The 26,404-nt window shown below is 35.3% G+C and overlaps 2 protein-coding genes across 2 annotated transcripts; both read left to right on the top strand.

The window, feature by feature from the left end:
* The first annotated feature begins 658 nt into the window (after window positions 1-658).
* On the top strand, window positions 659-11,115 carry LOC144343435 (glutathione S-transferase A2-like). Its single transcript, XM_085503746.1, has 6 exons — window positions 659-765; window positions 3,470-3,521; window positions 8,264-8,396; window positions 8,962-9,097; window positions 10,515-10,646; window positions 10,840-11,115. Exons 1-6 carry the CDS (start codon window positions 685-687, stop codon window positions 10,966-10,968), a joined length of 663 nt encoding a protein of 220 aa, XP_085359872.1. The 5' UTR covers window positions 659-684; the 3' UTR covers window positions 10,969-11,115.
* Window positions 11,116-15,352: 4,237 nt separating this feature from the next.
* LOC102801660 (glutathione S-transferase A3-like) lies at window positions 15,353-25,513 on the top strand. Its single transcript, XM_078007399.2, has 6 exons — window positions 15,353-15,511; window positions 21,213-21,264; window positions 21,891-22,023; window positions 22,553-22,688; window positions 24,920-25,051; window positions 25,253-25,513. The coding sequence occupies exons 1-6, from the start codon at window positions 15,431-15,433 to the stop codon at window positions 25,373-25,375; spliced, it is 657 nt and encodes a 218-aa protein (XP_077863525.1). The 5' UTR covers window positions 15,353-15,430; the 3' UTR covers window positions 25,376-25,513.
* The last annotated feature ends 891 nt before the right edge of the window (window positions 25,514-26,404 follow it).

Below are 26,404 nucleotides of genomic sequence, written 5' to 3'. Positions count from 1 at the left end.
ATGACATACCACATGGTACTACATATTACATACACATCATGACATGGTACTACATATTACATACCACATGGTGTTACATTTTGCACACCACACTTACATACTACACACCATACAGTGCTACATATTACACGCCACATGGAGTTATATTTGACATACCACATGGTACTACATATTACATATCATTCAGTGTTACATATTACAGACCACACGATGTCTGGCATAGCTAGTCAAGGAATATAGCACTAATTCAATTCAATATTTGGATATTCTACCTGAGTGCAGATGTTTAGAACATAGGTTTAATTTTATTTTCAGCGAACCACAGAAAGGGGAATAAAAACACTTTTTTAAAAGACGATGCATTTAGGAACAGCCAAAATGGCATAGTAACGATTATTTGTTGTCTAACAATGCAATCCACATTAACGGAATCTACAAAAATAAACATTACAGTGCAAAAGAGAACGTACACGTAGTTTCACAAAAAAGTACGATGTTCGACCATATTTGAAATTATAATAGTCAACTACTGGCTGGGATACAGCTCTCCATCAACACCACTGAATCAACAAACCACCCACGTAATAAATAATGACATATCCCTTACTGTATTTGAGTTCATAGAGCCAATCCACAGGTGCGTCATTTGAATATTTCCTCATTTGCATTCTGGCGCTCACCGCAATGAAGGCACATTTAACATACTTTGATGGGCGGGGATTGGGGGAATCGATACGACTAATTTTATACGCCGTTGGAATCGAAGTAAGTAACATTTAAAAATGTAAATTGTATCATGCTCTCTATCTTCAAACCTCTATTTTGTCCATCCATCTACCAGTCATTACTATTGTTCCAGTATGGGCATTGATTACAACTATCCGTGTGTTGATTGGGCCATGCATAGTTCAACGGCGTTTCTGGCCATATATATTTTCCCGGGCTTCGTCTACCGGCTTCGAGTGGTCTAAAATATAATGCTATATATTTGCATGTGATCAAATTAAACCACGGTCCACACGCCCACGTTTTCAAAATGATGTCAAATTTGTTGCACACGATCAATGAAAATTATTATTTATATTTACCTGTTCAATATGAAGACACGAAATCCAGCTATTTTGTGTTTTGTATTTTACCTGACTCAATTAGTCACAATAACATTTACTTAGGGCTTAGTGTGTGGTTTGTGTGTGTATTAGGAAAACATAGGAAGCGGGTATTTTACAAATGTGATACCTGTATTTGCATATCAATGCGTTTGGTATGGGCTGTAGGGTCAATACATTGTCAGGTAGACACTGCATCGGTATTTAAGTTTAAAGTGCGAGGTGTAAATTGTCATTTATAACATTTAGAGGTGAATTTTAATGACATTCCCAGGACGGGTTACCCACGACGTTAAGGAGTGATGTGCTATATAATTTGGTCATGAAAGGAGGATGTCCTTGTTATTACTCAAATGGTTGGGAGGGTTTTTACTTCACACAAGCAAACTAATTTACATTTCGTTTTTGATGTCGACCTTGTTGCAAAGAGGACATACATTTCGGAAATAAATTTTCATTTACGACATACAAGTTTGTAGATGGGTTCTTATGAAATTTGCAGGAGTGTTTTTTCTTCACACCAAAATAATCTCGAACTTTTTGTTGACCTGCTTGCTATGGGGACACTAATTTTGGAAATGATTTATCATTGATAACTAAAAAAAATAGTAATGAATTATTATAACATTTCCAGGATTAACAACCAACTTTAGTTTACCTCTGATTGATTTATACTTATGTAAAGGATAAAAAGGATAAAAACGTCATGTCAACTTCCCACTATTTATCAATAAAAATCATTTACAGAATTCACGTTACCAGGAAAACCAGATTTAGATCTCGATCAAAATGTGGCGAATTGATCATTGTTTCAAGGGCAATTTCTTTTGACATTTAGTAATAGGTGTGAAGAGAGTGAAACAAATATATTGCTCTATGACATAAAAAGTGAAAAATTGATTATTTCAATGACAACTGTATCTACATCTTAGCATAATTTCCTGAATATTTTATAAGTCATCCTATTACTTTTCAGTTATAAATGGTAAATCATTTCCAAAATAGAAACTGTTTCTATGGCAACAATACCCAACATATTTACCAAAATAACTTTTTCAAATCTGGTTCGACCCAACAGCAATCTACAGTAACACCACTAAACCGTACAGAAAATTACAAATGTTTGCATATGATTTCTTATTTGTCTGTATTTTTGTATACATTATGTGTTCAGAATTTAATGTTTTGAGCTGATCGTGTGATGTGAAACACAATTTAACCACTCAAATTATTTAAGTATCTGAATGAAAAAAAAACTCACTTAGAACATCAAGTTGAAATATAGCTGCATAGCAGCAATGACCGGGTTTCGAGCCTCATGGCAAATGACACTTGGCACATGTGCTGTTATACACTCATAGTACTGGTTCCATGTCCCTATCTACAACAGTGCATGAGATATTACAGTTATGCATATTAATGAGGTGCCATGTCCAATGCCTTCGTTATAGTGCTAATTGTATTTTTATATCTACAGTGCTTGAGAAATGACATATCAATGAGGTCACAGGACCATATATGGTCATCTGATATATATATTGTTCCTTACATTTACTAGAACACTGCTTGCGTGTCCATATTTACAAGAGATGACAATTATGCATATTAATTGGGTCACATGACCATATATGGTCGTGTGGTATTTCAGACATATCCCTTTACTATAACACTGATTCCGTGTCTATATCTACAAGAGTGTTTGAGATATGACAATTATGCATAGTAATGGGGTAACATGACCACATATGGTTATCCGATATATGTATCTGTTGTCCAATCCCTTCATTATAACACAGATTGCAAGTTCCTATATGCAACAGTCATGAAATACTACAGTTATGCATATTAATGAGGTCACATGAGGAAACATGAGGACGCCCACCCGACTCCCAATCCATCACCACTATTATTGTTAATGATTATTTGTTCCTAAAATGAATTTTCAATTTGAAAAAAAACACAAATTCCTAGTGTTATTTCCCTACATAGGTGCATTGACATTCACTATAGAGATCATATTAGAGACCCTCCCCTTCCTCATGATTCATTGAAGAGTAAAAAAATCTTCTTTTCTAAAACGGTTCATTGTCTTGGGCTGCGATTTTGAAAATAAATACTATGTCAGTTGCTCTTTCAAAGCTATTAAGGGATAGTGGATTAGTCGAAAATTATGCAAATGAGATACAAAATAAAATTTCATTCAAAGATTGCTACCGGGTCATGTGACCTGTGTGCCTGATTTTAGGATATGCATCAAAACTCGTGGGAAACCATGGAAACCCTAATAATAGTCTTGTTCCATTTCCCCTATTCATTTTGCCGATTGTTTATATTAGTTAGTATGCATGTTTATTCTATAGTTTGAAGAAACGTATCTTCAGGATGCAGCACACGTGAAAAGATTGCGTCAAGGTTTGTGCTCTGTTTATTTTTTTGTTCATTTACGATTCACACTTTGCATACATTAACTGTATACTATTATAACACTCCACTACAAACAGTATACATAATGTAAATGTGAATAACAATAGGGGAAAAATCGATCACGGCTTTTGTACTTATGTGATTGTGGTATTATAACTTTTCACCTTCATGCACACACAGTAACTGGCGTATTGTCCTTTCTTACCTACTTTGGATAAAATCCGTCAACTTGTGTGAAAAATGTTCACATAAAGATACAAGAAACATGGCGTCCAGTCGGCCATTTTGACTTAAGTCAAGATTCGTACAGCAATCCGTTGCGTGGTATTGACAACAAGGTTAAAAGCGTTCAAGTTATGATCAAGAAGTGACGCCCCAAGACTGGCGGACAAACGGTCGAATTCACGCACCCAATTTATTACTAATACTAGTAGTAATAATGACGACGCGAATTATTATGACATAAAGCCCGGCATGTTTTTTATGATTGAACGGTAAAGGGCGCTCACACACATATACATCCGCTCTGCGATCATTAATAAATACGTGGCGTGTTGGCATAATGACAGAGTTTATTACATAGTAGAGATAAAATTGATGAAATAATTACATGGTGTATAAATCTATAGCATGGTTATGTATTTTTAATGCCACTAAATACTATATAAGTAAGTACAATTGTTGCATGGAGTATACATTTATAGCGTGGTTTAAAGGGGCACTGAACTGTAGATTTTAGAGTTAATTTCAAAATCTTAATGTAATTTTAATCAAGTCTGAATACAACTTTCCTACCAGCCTATTGCTTTTTATAACGATATAAAAAAACATGCAAAGCAGACGACAATTGCATCGTTTCCTATTCCACTTTTTTATTAAGTCACTCCGTGCACTTTTTTCTAATCAGAATAAACATCAGAATTTGTCGTAAAATAAGAAAGAAAATAATATAAAATTGATAGTTATAAAAAGGATATAGGTTATGATGTTTTTATTGTTTGAAATTTATACATCACCTAGTAAAACAGTGTGGGGAATAATATCTGACATGAAGAGATAAATTGAGTCTGATAAATTTCTCGATATATCTGTTCACTTAAACGTCGTTAATCATGCATAAAAGAGTCAACTACGAGTGCATCGGTTTCATTCGACATCTGCACAACAAGTAATACATGACATATTGACCACACACCTTAGAGAATGATGCAGTGATTGTAGATCTATCAGGGGTAAATATCTTCTCTCCGGGGTTCTCTACACGTGTCAGGGGAGAAACTCGTCTCGTCTCTATATCTCGTCCCCTTGAGGTACGGGATCAGGAAAGTCAGTTAAGCTTTACAGTCAAATAAGACACACACAACGAAATACGTTTCAGCTCTCGTCTTAGTCGGTCAATCGAGCACTCTATAAGACACGGCGCCCTGGGGAAAAATCTCCAAGACTGTCGCAAGGCTGACCCAAGACTCTCTTAGACTGCGTCAACCTCGTCCCAAGGCTCTCCAGGACTGCTCTAGACTGCTCAGGACTGCACTCTCTCTACTCTGACTGCATCTATCGTGCTCTCTCCCCAAGACCAACTCAAACTCTCTTTATTCATTTTCAAAACTCTAACCAATTACAAAACAGTAAAAGACTCTAGGGCGTAACCTTCAATCATAAAGCCAATCATACTAAGTACTGAATACGTCATATCTTTTGATTAATCGTTCACTACATTAATAACTACGGATATAAACTGTCAAAATGAGTAGTCTGAATAGCGGCGGCTATCTGGTAATTAGTTCCAAATCACTGAGCCAAGTTCCGTCCAAAACTTCAAATAGGCCTAACCGATGACAGACATTATACAGCAATTCAGCTAATAATCAACTAATTAAGTCGGTTAACAGATACGCAAAAACAAATTCATGACAGATCCACGTACAAACGTTTCTTTCAAAAATACATTTGAATTCCGCATAATTTGGCGGACTACCATAGGAGTTATAATATTCTCTGTGGTGGGGGTTCTTCAGATAGAAAGCCACCCAATGCAATCCACCCCTGCTACTGCCATATGTGTTTGATACGAACTCTGTGGGATACTCCAACACTGTCACGTTAGGTAGTTGGTCTTTAGCATAAATGGCAAAGAAAGCATGCACGAATTAGTCAACATAATACGATCTAGTGGATTTGTGTCCATCATAGCTAGAAATAAGTACGTTTCCGTCTCTGTAAATCTCGATAACGTTGTTGTATGCTGCATAAATAAAAATAGACACAGTCTCAATGCCTAGTCTGAAGACCTGAATTTTTTGCAACGATGAACTAACTGGCAGTGAGTTTCCCGATTAACCGACTTTTGATGTTGTTTGAAACTATTTTCATTCTTGAAAAATCTGTAACAATTTCCGCACATTTTCCATTGTGTAACCACGCAGTCACGTTGACTTCTGCAACTCAAACAACCCGTCGGAATCACGTGATTACAACGGTAAGACTTGTCATACCCAGTGCAATAGTACTTTCCTAGAAAACAGTTCATTTTTGTGATGATGTTGTAGTGTTCGTCTTTCAGAAATAGATATGTGTCTTTGGAATCCCTTACCATATGTACCTCACTTCGTTTTTACGGCCAACACATTGATATCCTGAGGTGGAAGGATGGTTGGAGGGCGAGTAGGCTTCTTAATATCTCCATATCTAGCGTTCAAAATTCAAACTAGTGTCATGGGTATTAAATTTTACCTACTTTTTTATTCACTCAAATAAAATTCGAAAATGCTTTTCACCCCTGCTATTCGATTCTCTTAACAGTTCAAAAACGAAATAAGCGATCGTCCTCTTTATGTTGATCATTAAAAAAATCAGTCTCGCTCCCCGTCATGCTCGCGTGAACAAATGGATTTTCCCGAAACTACATAAAGTGAACTTTTAAATTACATGTATGCATAATTATAATTGATTCGGAGCGACGAATGATGATTTAATACATTCTCGACCCATTGGCAGCCCTTCAGAACACGTTTCCTACACTATTTTATATATATTTAAAAAATATATTTAAAAAAGTGCTTAAAACATGATTTTGATAGTCTATAAAATATACCCGAGACAATTAGCATGAGCTGTGGAATCATTTTGATAGAATACTCTTATATACATCAATAGTCACCAACAATTTTTTCACGCTGCTCAATTAAGTTTGATTGTAACACAAAGCCGAAAAAATCGATACATGGAACAATTATCCTGGAAGTATTTCTTGCATATACAGTTGGCGTGATCAAAATAAATCACTTTATCGTCTACGCACAGGTACAGGTTGCCTGGGAACATTGAACTCGAAATCGAATCAATTTGCAAAAAAACTAAAAAACTAAATAAAAAAACGATTATGGGATGAAATATGATATACTCAAATTAGTTATAAATAAACCTGTGCATTACACTTTAAATTTCCACTGCGCAACATGCAGGTGTCATGCCTGCTGCAGAATTAAATCGGTATTACTAGATGTTTAACGACCCACGACCCACTCAATGTGAAAACTAGCTAAGTTCCCTCTTGTTTATCTACCGCTTGTTTATCTATCTTCTGCAAGATATGAACATGTATTCTATGCCGAGAACGAAATTACCGTAAACGTGAAATTATTTTATGTCAACATACGAGGATACTTTCAAAGTTATCCTACAAAACGCGGTGTTAGTTAACCTTTGGGCTAATCTGGACTGGCTCGGGAGGTTGTAAATGATTAGCTAGTTTGAATTTCTAATTTGCATAACATTACTGAGAATGAACGTGCATTCAACGCCACAAGTCTTTTGTTTTTTTAGCCAATCAGAATTCATCTTCCGAGCCAGTGCAGATCAGCAGTAACCTTTCAGTTCAGGGAGTTGACAAATACCACAAATCGAGTCAGCATCGTTTATCGCGTAACATTATCGAGTACAAAGTACATATCATTTACCTAAAGTTCACCGTCTATCACCACTGTTACGCATGAAATTTATGTAAACATTCAAAGAACAAATTCTGTAAATATTTTGCTAAATGTACACTGTGACATTTTACTGAATTAAACATATTTTGTCCTTTCCCTTTGTAAAAACAAACAAACCATTGGATGAAGCCGTTATGAAGAAGGAATCTGTAGGCAAGTTATTCAAAGCCGAGTATTTATTTACGTACACAGAGTGAGTGAGTGTATATGCGTGTTTGATCGCTCTCTACCAATCAATCATACATTTTTTGACGGGCGTGATGTCCTAATTAATTCGCGACGTCGTCATTAATCGTACATTAAAAAAAGGGTAAATGAATCGTAAATTATTTCAAACCGTATGTAATGTCATAATGTATTCACGATGTCGTCATGACTCGAACAATTAAAACAACGTAACAAATAATGAACCAGTCAAATTTAGAATAGTTTATGCTAATTTAGTCCTGAAGTCATAATTATTCAAACATACCTACAGTCTCATATAAACTACTCGCGCATAACAATTACAGCAAATACAAGTAGTCATTTAAATTTACTCAAACAAGTATATTTACCGATTATAAATGTGACGTAAAGCAATATATTTCACAACAATCTTGTGTTTATCAGTACAAATACAAAATTGTTGATACTTATTGTCTGAAACTGTTACCTTGCACACATATTAATATTATTACTTATACAAGTATATCAGTTATACTTTTGGGGGCTTTTTAAAATATTCTTATTCTTTAGCCGGTGATCTTCTATTTATGCAAGTGCCGATGTTGGAAATTGATGGCATGAAATTGGTGCAAACCAACGCTATCATTCGGTATATTGCCAGAAAATACGACATGTACGGTAAAACACTGGAACAGAAAACGAGGTGAGATCATATATTGTGTTGTTTGACTGTGTTTTGATTTGATAACGCTGTCAAACAATGACTGTCAGATAAAGGCCTGACATTGTTGTTAGTTGCCTTGGTCATAATATCCAATCGTTTCCATTCTCTATGGTAAAGTATATGCATACAGTATACATACGACGTCTCGATAAAATTTGAATTAAAAGATCATAGAGTTGTCCTGTGTCTGCGACTAGTAAGGTGGTAGACTACACATTATATTTTGACAAGTAAGCAATGTGCTTTGAAATGTTACCTATATATCTATACATGTCATAACGTCATGTCAGTGTACATGTGCTGTGGCGGTCGTTGCTCGTTGGCGAATTTTAATTTTGTATATATGTTTTTGTTAAGGATTCAGGCTCATGTTCATGTTCATCATGCACATTTTCATAATGACTAATTGACTTTCATCTCCAGATTTGTATTCATTAACCCTCTTGTTACGTTTGGTGCGGAAGTTTAATAACTTAATAATACATACAGTTGCACTGATGTTTGATATTTTCTAGTGTTTTGATACAATACTATTCTTATTTAGGATAGACGTGCTATACGACGGTGCACGTGATTTTATAATGAAATTTCTGAATATTGGATGGAACAAAAGTATGGAGGAGGATAGCAAAGATGTAAAGGAAAATGCCGTACCTAGATATCTTCCAGTATTTGAAAAGGTGCCATCTTTTTGATATCATGCATGACATTTTTAACTTCTGAATGTATTTACTAATTATAAACAAAGGTGAAGTAGGATTAGTTATGAATAGAACATTTCCCCCAAACCCACACATATTGTTAACTTACAAAAACCTCTGACACTAATAATGATACTACCACTAGGATCTTCGCTATAGTCTTTACAGTACGCTAACCTTCAATTGCAAATTGTTCTTGTTTAGCATTTACTAGAAAAGTACTCTTGCTTAGTTTCAAACAGTACCCGTCTACTAGCAAAGTACCCCTTTGTTCTATACAGTGCCCGTCACTCGTTTCTTTGTTCTCAACAAAACCCATGTACTAGGAGAGTACGGTTTGACTGAATCGTAGAGTACATTTCCCCCTCTAATGCGTATTTTTTTTAAAACAGCAACACCCAGATAGCAACATAGATGCTAATGTTAGCGTACTTGTAGCTGTACGTTAAATATCACACATACAAGAATGTTATGTATATATAGTATATCGAGAAAACACATCCACAGTATTGTCATTTTGCTTATTAAAATTCCAGTTGCTTTTGGTCATCAATAACACTGATTTTGATTATAATTACCAGTTCATATAATGTCATCAACACTGGTGTGTGTCTAGTATTTCGGCTGGACATTCTAGTCCTGACAGCATGGGAACCTTAGTTTGTCTCCGATGATCAATGTATTCATTGACATTTCTGCATATATCAGTCTCAAACAAAAAAAGATAAACTTATGTTCGTTGGGACGATATTTGTATTGTATTCATTTGAATAACCTTTCTCGAAAAAAACATTCAGCTAACAACATATTTGCCACTTGTCCTGGTATAACAAATGAGCGGGACAATATATATATCACATAAAATGGAATATTACAGTGAAAGTGGGATAATTGACAAAATTGGAACCTGTAATATTGTATATAATGAAGAAGAATGACTGAAATTAAATTAGACATATTTATCATACGTGGTAGTGCCATAGTGACTTCACAGGTATCAACTTGCAAAAATGTCTAAAAAAAGAACCACGTATTTCTGGATCATTTGATGTATTGTTTGAAAATGTCTGTATAAATTAAGAATTACAGAATGGAGCCCACAATACATATTAGATTCATATTCTACCATATATATATATACACACTTTATATTTGTTGATAATATTTATTGAACAGATATATCTGTAAAACCCAACCATTCGCTGGAGCAAATATATACATGTATATATATATTCTATTTATATATAACGAATTAATTTAATGTCAATCAATTTAAGTAAAATATATATACATATGGAAACAAGGTATTCTTGTTAATATTTCATAAATAACAAATTACCATAATATTATATACCTACACATACTGATACGATTTATATCCGCATTTCTTTAATAGGAATTGTGTGGCACCTCATCTGGTTATTTGGTTGGGGATGATCTTTCTATGGCCGATTTGGCTGTTCTGGAATCTTTGCTGTATTGCGATGATTATTTCCCTGCCGTTCTTGAAGATTATCCAAAACTGAAGGTGGGTTTCATAAAATACTACTATGAGTTAGGCACAAATATGATATTCTTATTAAGTTCTCTAGCTATCGTATTGACATTTGTACTACATGTAGTGAAACATTGTACATGATTGTTTTGATCAAATTGTCTGATAATCGAAGTTATTACCTGTACACAATTGTACATACATTTTTGCATATTACAATTGCCAGGAATTCAAAGACAGACTATCGTCCTTACCGCGAATCAGGGCGTTTCTGAATGGTCCACAGAGAAAACGAAAGCTAACAGAAGAGGATATTCTACACGGCAAAAAAGTCTTGGCCTGGCTTTACCAATAATAACGCGAGTTGGCTGCAAAGTAGACGGTTTGAAATAACATTTAATTGTAGTCAAGCCAATTTAATGTCTGTTAAATTAGTTTAATTGTCCTCGCAGTTTATTGCGATACATCGAATAAATTATCTATCTATAAACACTAATCAAAAGTGTAACACGTGCAATTATTGATGGGTTGCTTAAAATAAGATGCGACCATAACCATAAACAAAGCCCATTGAATTTCGACTATTCATCACTGATGGACGTTAAATATGGTCAGTATTATTAACAGTAAAGTTTAAATGATGACACAGACTAATACAGTAAAATTATAAGGGAATATGCGGGAACAAGCATACTTGCATGTTGACGTGCATATTTTTATGATATATCCTCAATTCAGTTGCACAATGAATGCTTTACATGTCTCTGTAGTATGACCACGTGACACACAAACTATGCAGAAGAAACACACAATTCAACTTGGTTATACAAATAATTTTCATAGATGTGTTTTATTCTGGGATAAAACGTAAATGTGCGAGTCTCGTTTCACGTGTAATGACGATTGTTAGCTCAAAGATTAATATCATTCTTACCAGATAGCTAAAGACTGTTTATGTTGTAGATGCCATGCAGGAAGCTATCTTATTCTTCAACTTCATTTGGTGCCAGTTCTCAATGCGTAACTACACATGATGCTACACATTTTTAAATATAGTCTAAACATGAGGTATGAGAATCACATGTGCACTTTGACCTCATCTATCCATTAATTCAACAAAGGGGATATATGAAGTGACATTTCTGTAAAGGAATAAACAAATTACGTCATAGTTAACCATACAATCACCACGAACTGCCATGTCACACATATCAGTGTCTCATCAAATATTTCATACGACTATTAGTCCCATAGACAATATGCAGCCAAGTGTTATTGTATGAAAATAATCGATGTCAACCGATTTATAAGCAAAGGTTGCTCCAGAAAATAATTCTAAAGGCGGTCGTCACTACGAAAGAATTTGCAATTGCATATTTCTGAAAAAAAAACGAAGAAGCAAAAGAAACCATGCATGTGAGAATGTCGGTTGCCATGGAGATGTTCACAAATAGGTAGAATGTCTTGATAAATTATAAATGGAGCTGGATTTAAATGGATATCATTTTCAAATGTGACTTAAATTAACACTTTCGACCAACTTTTACTAATTAATATGCCACACGATACATTATTAACTGGGATTGTTTAATAAAAATAGTTCTAGTCATTACAAATACACAATGGTAGCATACGATTCTCCTGATCTTTTCCACATTGCTTGAATTTCCCTTTGACAACACGTTGTGGGGATTATTTTCAACAAAATACCGGCATCCAAAGAGAAACAAGTTGTACCATATATTTTCCAGCTCATTTGTAACATTCTATTGCAAGAAGTGTGGCTCATTTTTTGCAAAAAAAAAATACTTTAGGGCACTGATAGGTATGTTTTGTACACATTTTCAATCCAACATTATATGACAGATATGGTACAATGCTACTGTTGCCATGCAGCAAGTATCTTCATTTTCCAATTGATGTAGGGGACTCGTCATCCTTTGTAAATTACTATTTACACATGCGAAGTCTGCAATCTAGGGGCTGGAATATCAATTTGGATATTAAAGTTTTCTTAATAACAGCAGTCTACTGATTTCATAATTATCACAATTATGTTAAAGTAGGAGTGAACATTTTGTACAATTTAAGAACATTCCTGACAAACGCATCTACATATCAAAATAATTATTTTGATATATCATAGCTTATTTTTTTTTTTTTTTTAGTGTTTTAATAAATATTTCGCTGAAAAGCAAAAACGTAGTGGGAATATCTAAATTATGAATGTTAACATCTTTTTCTTATTCAGCACCAATTAAAGTTTTATGTGCTATGAACTAGTATGTGAAAATTGACAGGCTTACAATGTGTGGTAACTTTTAAGACAATTTAGGTTACCATATTGACCTGCATACGTTGTTAAAATCGAAATACCCCAATTTGGTCAAACATAGAGCTGAAACAAGCATAGCTTAACGAGTTTATATGTATGTATTTATGTATGTATTTGTTATGTTGTACCACTTTATATGGCTCAAAACTGTTTACTATTGCTCTATTGAAAAAAGTATAAATTGAAAAAAGTATAAATCAATATATACTGATCAATCGTCTTTATATTCTGATCAATTGGATCAATTAGATTTATTTGGGGTCTTGGAATTGCTGTCCCGTATCCCAAGATGTGAATAATACGTAATACCTCAAGAGAGGGTGTGTTCCTGACTGGACAAGTATGAATGGGAACTCCTTACTCTCTTACTCAACATCATTGAATCATAGATGCACAAGGGTACATTTTGAAGGATGTGCGATGAAATTGTTTACGCGTATCTGTTGACTGACTTAATTAGCTGATTACTGGCGAATGGCTGTGTTATGTCTGTCATCGTTTAAGCCTATTTAAGGTCCTGCACGGAAATTGGTTCAGTGATTTGGAACTAATTACGAGATAACCGTCGCTATTCGGACTACTGTTTCTGACAGTTGGTATTCCAAATTACTAATTCAGTGAATTTATAAAGTGCTTGACTGACCGACTAAGACGAGAGTTGAAACGTATTCCATTGTGTGTGTCTTATTTGACTGTAAAGTTTAAGTGACTTTCCCGATCCCATACCTCAAGGGGACGCGATAGAGAGACGAGACGCTATTCCCCCCTGACACGTGTGGAGAACCCCTCAGAGAAGAATTTCCCCCTGATAGATGTAAGAATACGTGTCTGGATTGCCGGTTGTAAGATAATGTCTGAAAAATCTAACTTGATAGTAGGAATTCGTTGCTTTTTTGGTTGTTCAAATATTGATACATTTATTTTGATGTATGTGGTCAAATGGTTTCTTGGTTGTTGAATCATTGGTTTAGACATCTTGTAGCTTGGAATGGTTCTAATCAAAAATCGATTAGACGACCTCAAGTCTTATCAAGAAATTGTATATGGTAGCCGGCGGGTATTATTGGCAGGGATGGACCTATTGAAGTAATATCGTGTACATGGCCCTATATATATATATATATATATATATAAAGATTAGTGGTTCACTTGAAGATAAAAGGCAGCGTACAACAAGACAGAACAGTAACTAGATTCAAAGCGATTTATTCGTCACAGGAAAGACCCATACTACATATCACTTATTGCTAATTGAAACGTACTGTGATAGGCTGCTATGAACAGGTCGCTTATGGTTGGTTGAAATTAAAATGTATGACTAACGAATATTGGTTAATGCATAGCCTTGCCGAATCACCACAGCACAACAAGCTCGACAACCGTTCAGGACAGCTTTACTATATATTGTATACCACGTGATGTTAAACATTGTATAGCACATAATTCTACATATATCACATGGTACCACGCATTTCATGCCACACGATACTACAGAATATATATTGTACGGTCTACATATTGTATATAACTTTTTGTTATACATTGTGTATCGCTCACTGAGAAATACACAGTAAACGTTAGTTTCAGCAGTGTGTATTTCTCAATTTATTGAGTATAAAATTATTGGAAGGGATTGAGAAATTCTCAAATACAATTTATTTCGCCACTCGACTGAAAAATGTCAGAACCCCGTGGAAATGACTGCTATGAATTTCTCATGTGCGTTACTATGACTTTCTCATCTGCATTCACAAATCATTCACCTCAGGGCGTTCTCGGAGAACATCGGCACACTCACCCTCACCCGCATAGATATTTGCTTCATATAAAGAATATCAAAGCAGAGTATCTTACTTCATATTAATTCTGGCACGTTTGCTGTCTATTTGGAAGCAATCCCGAAAAAAGCGGCCGGGGCAACAGCAGTGCAGCGGACGACAATTTGTTATGCGCTGTATCGTTGTGCCATAGCTTCAGTGACGTCAGCCATGTGACATCAGTTTTATTCAATGTCATGTGACCGAGTCTCAGCCAATCACATCATGCGTAACAACAGTGAGATGTGAGTAGATATCATGCATCATGCATTCCGGCGAGACGAGATCTGAAATTAATCGCCTGGCAGGCAGTGCGGCATGGAAATGGTCCATCCCATGTCTGGGAGTAGGCGTCGTGGTTTTGTGATCATCTCTGTATAAATCGGTATCGACAAAAATGAATATTACAATATATTAAAAAACGTACACGTAGTTTCACAAAAGAATACAACTTCGAACATAGTTTGAATTATTTTAGTCAACCATTGGCTAAGACACAGAACTCCCATCAACACTACTGAAGCACCAACTACACATGTAATAAATAATGATATCTCCCTTACTTTAATTGGAGTTCATCCAGCCAATACACTGGTACACAATTGCGTATTTCCTCATTTGCATTCTGCATTTCATATCTCCGACAACTCCTGAGGCTCACCGAAATGAAGGCACATTTAACATATTTTGATGGTCGGGGATCGGGTGAATCAATAAGGCTGATTTTAGCCACCGTTGGAATCGAAGTAAGTAACATTTCAAATTTATCAGGCTCTCTGTTTCCAAACCCTTATTTTCTCATTTCACCTACCAATACTGTTAGTACCTGTTATAGGCAATGATTACCATTGTTTTGATTTGGTACAGTTGGCCATGGTTCAACGGCGTGCAGGGGTCGAATAGAGGTTTATAGGCTTCGTTTACCAGTTTAAACGAAAGCGCGTGGGAACAGGTCAGACAAAAATAATACGGTGTGTCTGTGTGCAAAAATTAATACTCGTTCCACACGCCCACGTTATCTAATGACACCCAATTTGTTGCTCATGACCAGTGAGAATTACTATTTATTTTCACCTGTGCAGTACGAAGTCACGAAATCCAGCTATCTTGTGTTTTGTAATTTACTTGGCTCAATTAGTCGCAATGATAACGTGAGTTTACTGATGTGATGCCTGTATTTGCATATCAAGACACTTGCCTCGGTATGGTTAGTCTTTTTTAATCCCCAAATTTCACTAATCTCATACAATGATTATCAGTCCCGATGTATGATTAGCTAAGCACTCAACAAAGAGCGATTTAAATTCCGTTGCTGAAACTGGATTTGACATTTATGTTTAAATAATGATAAAAAAGAGTACACCTATCTTCTTTAATACTAGATGTATTAATACTATAACAAATTGCATAATATTTAACCCATTTTTCAAAATTCTGGCTGCATCAAGATGTGGCAAACTAATTACAATGATTTGTGATTTGTGTTGCTATGGCAACTGAACTTTGCATATTAATCAGGGCAATCTCTCCTGACAATTATTGATAGATGAAAAGAGAATGAAACAAATATATTACTTTATGACATAAAATATTGTGAAAAGTGAAAAATCATTTCCGAAATGATTGTTTCAACGACAACTACACACACCTCTACCAACATTTAATGTTCTCGTTGGTGCACTAAAGGTAACATCTTCTGAATATTTGAAGAGAAACATTCTATTATTTTAATAGTTATAAATGGAAAATCATCCGCAAAATAGAAACTGTTTCTATGGCAACAGTACCCACATATCCACCAAAATGACGTTCCAAATCATAAACCGTACAGAAAATTAGAAATGGTTACATATGATTTCTTGTATTGTATTATTTAAAGTAAGATAAGAAGACACACATTTAGTTGAATGTTGACATATTTGTTGAGGTATTTGTCTCGTATTTCCGTATAAATTGAATTTAATTTTTAATTTAACGTTTTGAGCTGATCGTGTGATTTATATATATGAATGAACACTATTCGTCTACCTGCCAGATTTAAAAAGAGGCTTAGTTAGTGCGTAGGTATAGTTGGTAAGCTACATAATTTCCATTGGTGCCACATGTTAGGCAGATATATGGAGGTCATTACTAGGGTGGATGTAGATGCTGAAAGTGGTGCAGTTTTTTTCTATGATGTCATATGTAAACAATAACGCATACAAATGTGCTAATATCAGAAAATTGGAAAAAAATGCACAACTCTCACTAATGTTGATTAATTTAAAATTTAAAAAAAAATTGTGCAAACCTGCCAAATATGATGGCTAAAGTAAATAGCTACTAAATGTAAATACAACTTAGTGATAAAACAATATTAAAAAATGACCAAATTTGGTAAAAATCGTATGTTTTACACTTGTAGTTTGAAGAAATTACATGAATTATCAACACATTCTCCTCAGCATATAGATAGTGTAATCCATTTAAATAGAATAACTTAATATAAATATTTGAAAGGAACAAAAATAAGTGACCTATCATTCAAGATTTTAAGTTTATTTAGAAGTCACAAAAGCGTCACACTCTGAAAACTCGTTCATTATCGGTTGAAAGCATACATGTAATAAACCTGACGATGGGTATACTCATACAATGCAGAATACATGTTAAAATATAAGCATATCAACTATTGTATTGGAGAACCATGAGCGATGTGATGCTAGAGGAAATGCAGCTTGACGAGATTATGAATCACTATATATATATATACTATAGTATATATAGTATTTAATAGGCAAAACACCAACAAAAATGTACACAAGGTAAAATAATATTCAGTAATTATAACATATTTAATATCTAATATGTCTGATTTCTGACCTAAAACTATGGAACTGCAAACTATGATTCGAACTATGACAAATTACTGTCATTGCAGCGGTTTTTTTTTTCATAAAACTTGCGTTTTTTATAATGATATTCACCTTTCCAAAACGCCAGGAGAAATTGAAAGTTATTCACATTTTTTTAACAATGAATAAACAATATTGGTGTAGTATAAATATATTGTGAAGTCTGAATAAAGATCTTGCATGATACTCCATGTGGAATACAAAAACATTTTTTTTATAATCACAGCAATACAATTTTTAATGTTCGTCATAATCTTCAGAGTCTGTGTCTGATTCGTACAACACTCTATTGCAACACTCTTCATATTCACATTTACATGCAACCGAGCATACCAATCATCCTTACGGCATTTACATCGCCTTGAAGAGCAATCGCTCTGACATCCGCATTGAACAAATGCGAGAACAGCATCTGGAGCTGGTGGTAATACCATCAATTTTGGAACAAGGTATCCCATATCATCTATCACACATTCATTGTTTATTGGACAAACATCCAGATATTGGTTTGTTGCATGGGTCCATATATAGGACTGAAAATTGGCATGTGCAACATGTAAAAACAACATGATCAGCCTCTATTTCTGGTATTGCATGATGATTGCCAGGAACTATTTTCACTGCCTTTCTGATGTCATGGAACCCACCAGAAAGGTATACTTCATATCCTGGAGAAAGCCTTTCTTCACATTTCACAATCCAGTCATTCATTAGGAAATTGGCTATATTTGATTTATTTTTTGCATTTGACAGTATCTCGTTGTTTTGGTAGTTGGTAGTTGTGTTACTATGGTTGGTTTCCGAATCTCCTGCATTTGGATGTTTCTATATCACTATGAAATTCATTGCACGATGCATACCTCCCACCTCTAGGTGGTCATTGGACAATTAATCATGATTCCTCCATTTGATCATCTGTGCAGTAGATTGCTTCATAATAGCAAAAATTTGTCTAGTCTTGATCCAATGAGTGGAACATATTCTGAAAATATTTCATCATAGTGTAGACTGTGTTAGTACCATGTTTATCACATCATGGTACATGATTCTGTAGCTCTGTTGAAATTATCCCCAGCTGCCCGTGTTACTCATCCAGAAACCATATTACCTGGAACCCAATGCTCATCTCGGAGTTGTTCTCTGGCCCAGCTAGTATCAATTCTGCATACCTCATCATAGCTGATTCCATGTCCTAACTTATTAACAAGCTTTACCACTTCTTCTGACTTTGTCATCTGGCGTAGACTGACACCCAACCCAACATGCTTAGGTGTTCTGCAACTACCTGATGTTGCAATATAGACAAGATCTTGTCTAACAGACAATATATATGTCCATGTAAGCTGGTGTCATGGTCCTTCACCTGAGCTTTATATATAGGTACTATTGATTCTGCTGTTTGTGGTTCCATGATCCAATGTAGAAAGGTGTATAAATCTTCTTGTAGACATTTTTCAGCATTTTCCTCAGTGATGTCTGCAGGATTTAGTGGCAAGTGTTGAACTCCTTTATGTGACCTGATGGCCGATCATAACACCAGTGCTGCATAGTAAAGTACTACATTTGGAGATGTTAAGCCATCACCAAAATTAAATTTGACATTTGCTGAGGCTTGTGTTGCTGCCATCATTTCTTTCATATTTGCAACTGTGTTAACTGTATCTTTGAGTTCAATTGATTTTGACATAACCAAATCGGGTTTGTTGAATCCAACATGCAAGAACTGTAGAAGGGCACTGTATCGAGACTGTAGTTTTAGCTTCAGATTTTGTCTAGTGTATTTCACTGCCATCTTCATCAGCCATATATATTTTGAGTAATTCGTGGTATCTATCTAGCAGTTTGTCCATGCCTAATGTCATCCCTTTGTCAAGACTGGGAGACTGGGCGCTATGCTGTTAACAAGTTCTTCCAGGGCTATATTGTATACCTTCCCAGAGAGCTGTGGGCGTTTCTTTTCTTTTATTATGTATTTACTGTTACTTTGTGATATCTTGCTTCCAGTGCTATTAGTTTACTAAAATCACCCCCAACTCTCGTTCCCATCTGTATGTCATTCTGTTCTTCTACTCTCTCCTCTAAGGTATTTCCAAATTCAAAGGTTGTCACCTTAAATAAGAACTTATCTTTCTTGTATGATTTCTTGCATCAAAATAAACATACTTCTTTGAATGGAAATGTTTCTCTCTGTATCTTATCCCTTGACGTTGATGGTTGGGGGTCTTCAGACTGACATGACTGTAAGTTATCCAAATTCGTGCTGGAAGTGAAAGAGGAGTAACAATTTGTGTGCCAATTGAAATTAGGCACAGGCATAATAAATTCTAACTCATTGTTGTCATTCATTGTTATGAATGTTTGAAGTCGATCATATTGATCACAATGACCAGCATCATTCCTTGTTTTCAATGCAATGAGGAATGTTTTCAGTCCTTGACTTGATCCTTGCCTTGATTAATTATTAATGCACTTCAATAAATCATTGTTTGTTTTCCGTCTTTTTGGCCGCACTGCCAGCTTTAATGGACTTGACTCCATCATAGATTTCAGAACAAATCTGTAAATTAAAACATGATGTAATAAACATGTGTCCAATTATATCGTAAGATGCAGTTGCAATGATGTAAGAAATAGTATACATAAAATGTTATAGTCTGTTATTCAACAATACTACATGTAGCTGTATTCTGTATTCTCAGTACGTTAGACAAGCCAGTTCTAGATAGTGTTGTAAGTTAAATAGTACTAGTCTAAGCAACACAAATGTAAGGCTAAGTTAACTAATAACTGGTAACCTGTAAATTAGAACATGTGATATAATAAACATGTGTCCAATTATATTCACAGGATACATGAAATGTTATTGAACACTTACTGACAAGCCGTGAGGGCGATCGCATACGTTTATTTTCTTATTTCTCGAGGGCAAAAGCCAGAGGGAAATATATCGTTTTGTGGGTGACTTTCTGCCCCGAGGGGTAAATAGACGTATGCTAGCGCCCGAAAAAGGCCAGTTAATAAATGTTTTATTACATACTGTCGTCTATTTTGCTTGTACATGGTTTGTACATTTTAAACTTGCACATAAAGGTATTGTATTTAACATCAGTTCACCGAATTATATGATGGTCTCTTGAGAATAGTGTGTTACCCAGAAAATGATTAATTTCAGAAAATATTGACAAAAAATATTTTTTTATTATTACATGTTGACAATTTCAATAGTTAGTCACTTCAGTCATCATATTTGGCAGGGCTGCACACAATTTCGTTGAAAGTAATCAACGTGAGTGCGAGTTGTGCATGTTTTTCTAATTCCCCTGATTTAGCGCATTTTGCACGTGGTATTGTTTACATATGACGTCATAGAAAAAAAACTGCACCACTTTCAGCATCTACATCCACCCTAGTGATGACCTCCATATATCTGCCTAACATGTGGCACCGATTGAAATTATCTAGCTTACCAACTATACCTGACTGCCAAAAGCTGGTCCTGGCAGATTCATCTCACCCGTTGTTATATTAGTTAATATTGATGTTTATTCTACAGTTTGAGGAAACGTATCTTCAAGATGCAGCACACGTGAATAGGTTGCGTCAAGGTTTGTGTTCTGTTTAATTCGTTGTTTATGTTTCGCACTGTACACACAGTGACTGTATTATACATCTGTCACCGTAACGCCAAAAGTTACAGCGTGTCGTAATTTTGCGGTATTTTACGGGGTATTTTCATCCTACCATATAAGGACATGCGAATTCCAAATATGGAATGATTACGCGCGTTAGCGTCCACCAATAATAAAAACAAACATGGTTGCCACCAAGGTTTGACCAGACTCCACACAAGGACGTTCGCTGATTTTGTTCTATACTTTTTGTATTTCGGCATTCCCATGATGTATCCTTGGAACGAAAAGATGTATAATAATAACTCATACAGTACGCCGTTGCATCGACGTCCACTGTACTGTCTTCGTGCATACTTTGAGGTATCCTCATAATATAACAACAGAAAATACATGTAGTCAGGTATATTTACACAAAGTTATTTTACTGAATATCACTGTGAGGTTAAGCAATCTACTGCACGGCGGTTTCTATATGTGCAGTTAAAACTTGCACTTGACATTTCAGTAAAATTTTCTGGAACTGTACCTTGCACACATGTTCCCTTTACACGTGTATTAGTTTTTAATTTTTGGTTCGTTTCAACATTGTTATTCTTTAGCCGGTGATCTTCTATTCATGCAAGTGCCGATGTTGGAAATTGATGGCATGAAATTGGTACAAACCAACGCTATAATTCGGTATATTGCCAGAAAATACGACATGTATGGTAAAACACTGGAACAGAAAACACGGTGAGATCATATATTATGTTGTTTGGCTGCGTTGTGACATGAATTACGTCGTTGTGCGTGAATTGATTACACTGTCAAACAATTATGTCAAATATTGACATTCCTTTTAGCTACTAGGGTCATAATAGGGTCCATTCGTTTCCATGCTCTATAGTAAATGAATGAATGACTGCAGTATACATACACCGTATCGATATAATTTGAATTGCAAAAAGACATCATCAAGATAATTGTCCCGTGCCTGCAACTCCTAAGCTAACATTTTTTTGGGGCAAGTAACCAATGTGCGATGGAATGTTTCTGATGTATCTATACAAGTTGTCATATCGTCATGTCATTATACATATGCTGGGACGGTTGTTGCTCGTTGGAGGGCAGTTTGAAAGAAAATGTAGTACGATTCTGGTTCTTATTCCTAATATACATTTTCATTATTCGACGTTCTTATTCAGATTCGTATTCATTGACCGCTCATGTTTGACAGTAGGGTACTTTCTAGTATATTCATACATTAATAATTTCTATTTAGGATTGATGTGCTATACGACGGTGCACGTGATTTTATAATTAAGTTTCTATATACTGGATGGAACAAAGGTATGGAGGAGGATAGCAAGAGTGTAAAGGAAAATGCCGTACCCAGATATCTTCCTGTTTTTGAAAAGGTCAGTGGGTACCTTTTTTTTAGATTTAATGCATGACATTAACAATAGTAGTACTAAATTTGGCTCGGTGCTATTAAAATAACAATCCGATAACCTACTAGGAAAGTACTCTGTCAAAACTTTGTGTTTTTTCGTATGTCAAGTATTTAGTTTGAACAGTCAACATTACGTGACAACACAAGAGCCTTAGTTTGACTCTGATGATTAATGTATTCATCCTGCGCCAGTAATGAAGTTTTAAAAATATTATTTAATGAACATTGTCATGTTTTGTCTGCTGTGCACTGAACACAATGTATAGTATAGTACAGGTGTAAATTGTTGACAAACAAACAGGCAAAAAAATGGTGGTGAATAAACATTTTCTACATGTAGGCCTCAATCATTAATGCACGCATATACCAACATTGGACTCGGCTGCGAAAGCTACAGAAAGTCTGAAAGAAAGAGTCAAATATTGGCAGAACATTTCCGGGAATATAAACGTGCACGTTTATTATTATTGTGATAAGTTCTAATATTATACATCTGTCATCGTAACGCCATAAGTTACAGCGTGCCGTAATTTTGCGGTATTTTACGGGGTATTTTCATCCTACCATATAAGGTAATGCGAATTCCAAATATGGAATGACTACGCGCGCAAGCTTCCTCTAATAATAAAAACAAACATGGCTGCCACCAGGGTTTGACGGGACTCCACACAAAGAAGTTCGGTGATTCAGTTCTAAACTTTTTGGATTTCAGCATTTCCATGATGCATCCTTGGAAGGAAAAGATGTATGATAATAAGGTTATTACGAGGTATCCTCGTATATCGTATATATATATATATCAGAATGTAGTTGCATGTTGCCCTCTATAGTAGCCATGTTGTGTACTTTTGTTTTCATTATGCTGGTTACGCCTATGAATTATAGAAAACTGATTCGCCTATTTGAATAGTGTAACAGTGTAACATTTGGTATGTGTATAATGGTTGGATACGAGGGTTGAATGCATTACAATATCAAGCAAGAGCAGGCTGCTTTTTATTGTTTTGGTACAGATAAAGCGTGCTTCAAATCATGGTTCCTATGTATGACTTATATTGTTGATCCCAATAATTAGTTTTCACTTGGAGAGTGCTAATTTACAAAAGGTTCCCAAGCCATGCATGTTTCCATGTACACATTCAAGTGCTTGTATTTACAATTTTCAGTCAGGGTCCATTCTATGTTTAGGGCCAGTATCATTCTAATCAGTCCTGTGTTGTGTTTTGAGTTAACTGAGATATAAATATGTTTTTTGATTGTATACAGCGACTGCTTGATTTTGTTGACTTTTCTCAGTCTCGGAGATAATTGTGCTGTTCTGTATTAATTTAGTGATGTCATGTCATCCAGCCATCCAGATAACACCATTTGTTGTCAATGTGGAGACGTTGACCTAAGTATGTAATACTTGATGCAGACTAATCATTGTACTATTTTTTTCATTAAAGCTATTGATACACATGCACAATTACATCTACCATACACCACAGCACACGCGCTCCCACGAAATAACAACACATATATTTGAAGTATGCAATATTTTATTTTATGTATATGAAAAGTTTCACATCAATCAATAGCATTTATACAATGTTTGCTGGAAAAAAACTGCGAAATACACACAGTAAATGTTATTTTCCGCCATGGATACTTTTTTTAGTAACTGTGTTTCAGCAGTGTGAGCCACTCATTTTATCGAGTATAATATTTTTGAAATTAATTGAGAAATTCTCAATCGCCAGTTATTTGCCAGATAAAAATGTCGTGGAAGTAACTGAAAATGTCCCACCTCTATTCACAAGTCACACAGCTTAGGGCGTTTTCGGTTAGCATCGGCGTAGAACGCGTAGAAATGTTCACGGCGTAGAACGCACCGTGGCGATCCCGGCTGCGACGTTTCAGTGGCGGCTTTGACGTACATTTTTGCTTCATATGAAGAATATCCTATACATCAAAACAGAGTATCTTACTTAATATCCACAGTGACACGTTCGCTGTGTATTTCGAATGGCTGAAGTTTGTTCAAAACCTTGAAAGCAACCCAGAAAGCAGCAGCGGCCGGGGCTGCACCAGTACAGCAAACGACAATTTGTTATGCGCAGTATCGTTGCACAGTAGTTTCAGTGACGTCATCATAAATAACAAATCATCACCGTAATATTATGTGCCTAAACAAACTGATGTGATTTTCAACAGGAATTATATTGCAGCTCATCTGATTATTTTGTTGGGGATGATCTTTCTATGGCCGATTTGGCTGTTCTGGAATCTTTGCTTTATTGCGATGAATATTTCCCTGACGTTCTTGAAGATTATCCAAAACTGAGGGTGGGTTTTATAAAATACTACTATAAGTTCAGCATAGTTATGGTAGTTCTCGAGCTATTGACCATCGCAATGAAATTTGTAATTGTACTACGTGTAGTGAAACACTGTATGTGATTGTTTTGTTTGAAATGTCTGATAATCGTTATAACTGACAGTGTACATAATTGCTTATCAATTGTTTCTACGTATTACAATTGCCAGGAATTCAAAGACAGACTGTCGTCATTGCCACGGATCAAGGCATTCCTGAATGGCCCACAAAGAAAAGGAAAGAACACAGAAGAATATATTATGCACTGCAGAAAAGTATGGGGCTGGATTTAGGAATATGAACACGAGTTGACTGTTGAATGTTTGAAGAAACATTTACCAATCTAATTTCTTTCAAACTAGTTTTCTCATTGTGCGTGTAGTTCATTGCAATACATCGAATAAATTATCTATCTATCACCACTAATTAAAGGTGTAACTCGTGCAATTTTTGATTGACAAAATAACGTGCGATCTTAACAAGGCGTAATGAATATCGACGATTCACAATTGAACATTAAATATGGTCATTATTATCAACAATAAGGCTTAAATGATGACACAGATACTAATACAGTATATAATATAATACAGTATGTATAGTACTGTAATACAACATTTTCTGGAGCAAGCATAGTTCATGTCGACGTGCACATTTAACAAGACATATTCCCAATTTCGTTGTAAAACATAGCAATGCCATGCAGCAAGCTACCTTATTCTTCATCTTTTTCGGAGGGAAAAAATTAATGTGCTCATAGAAGAAGGGCTATTACCATATGCAAGGCCAAATATTTTCGACCGTGTGTGCGTGTGTGTACTTGGATTGCTATATGTTGCGAGGACAAAAATACAGATATATACCAACTTCCGAGGACATACACAACTTCCGAGGACCTTTTTCATAGTCCTCGGAAAACATAATATATATTAATAGTTAATTCGATTATTAATACGTTTTGCGTAGCTTAGGTTTAGTATCGGGGGAAGGTATGGTTCAGTTTATATTAATATTAATATAATTGTACTCTCCCTTCCCCCGATACAAAACCTAAGCTTCGCAAACATTTCTATGTTCAGTCACGGGATATTCAACTCTTGTTTAAATAAACTTAATTAAAATGCAATTCTCCATTGTATTGCATTGTAATTGAGTTTAATTAAACTCCAATTAAAACGCAACCCTATATAGGAACGCGTTTTAATCAAGTTCATATCGCAACTATATTAAAAGTTAATCCAATGAAGTTCTTGGAACATATAGCAATACAAGTATGTGTGTGTGTGTGTGTGAACTACCCCGTTCCAAACTGATTAGCGCCC

The sequence above is a fragment of the Saccoglossus kowalevskii genome, chromosome 9 (genome assembly GCF_978046115.1).
Source record: "Saccoglossus kowalevskii chromosome 9, keSacKowa6.1, whole genome shotgun sequence".
NCBI classification, from domain to species: domain Eukaryota; kingdom Metazoa; phylum Hemichordata; class Enteropneusta; family Harrimaniidae; genus Saccoglossus; species Saccoglossus kowalevskii.
The sequence above is the reverse complement of the archived record's forward strand: the minus strand, read 5'-3'. Positions and strand labels throughout refer to the sequence as shown.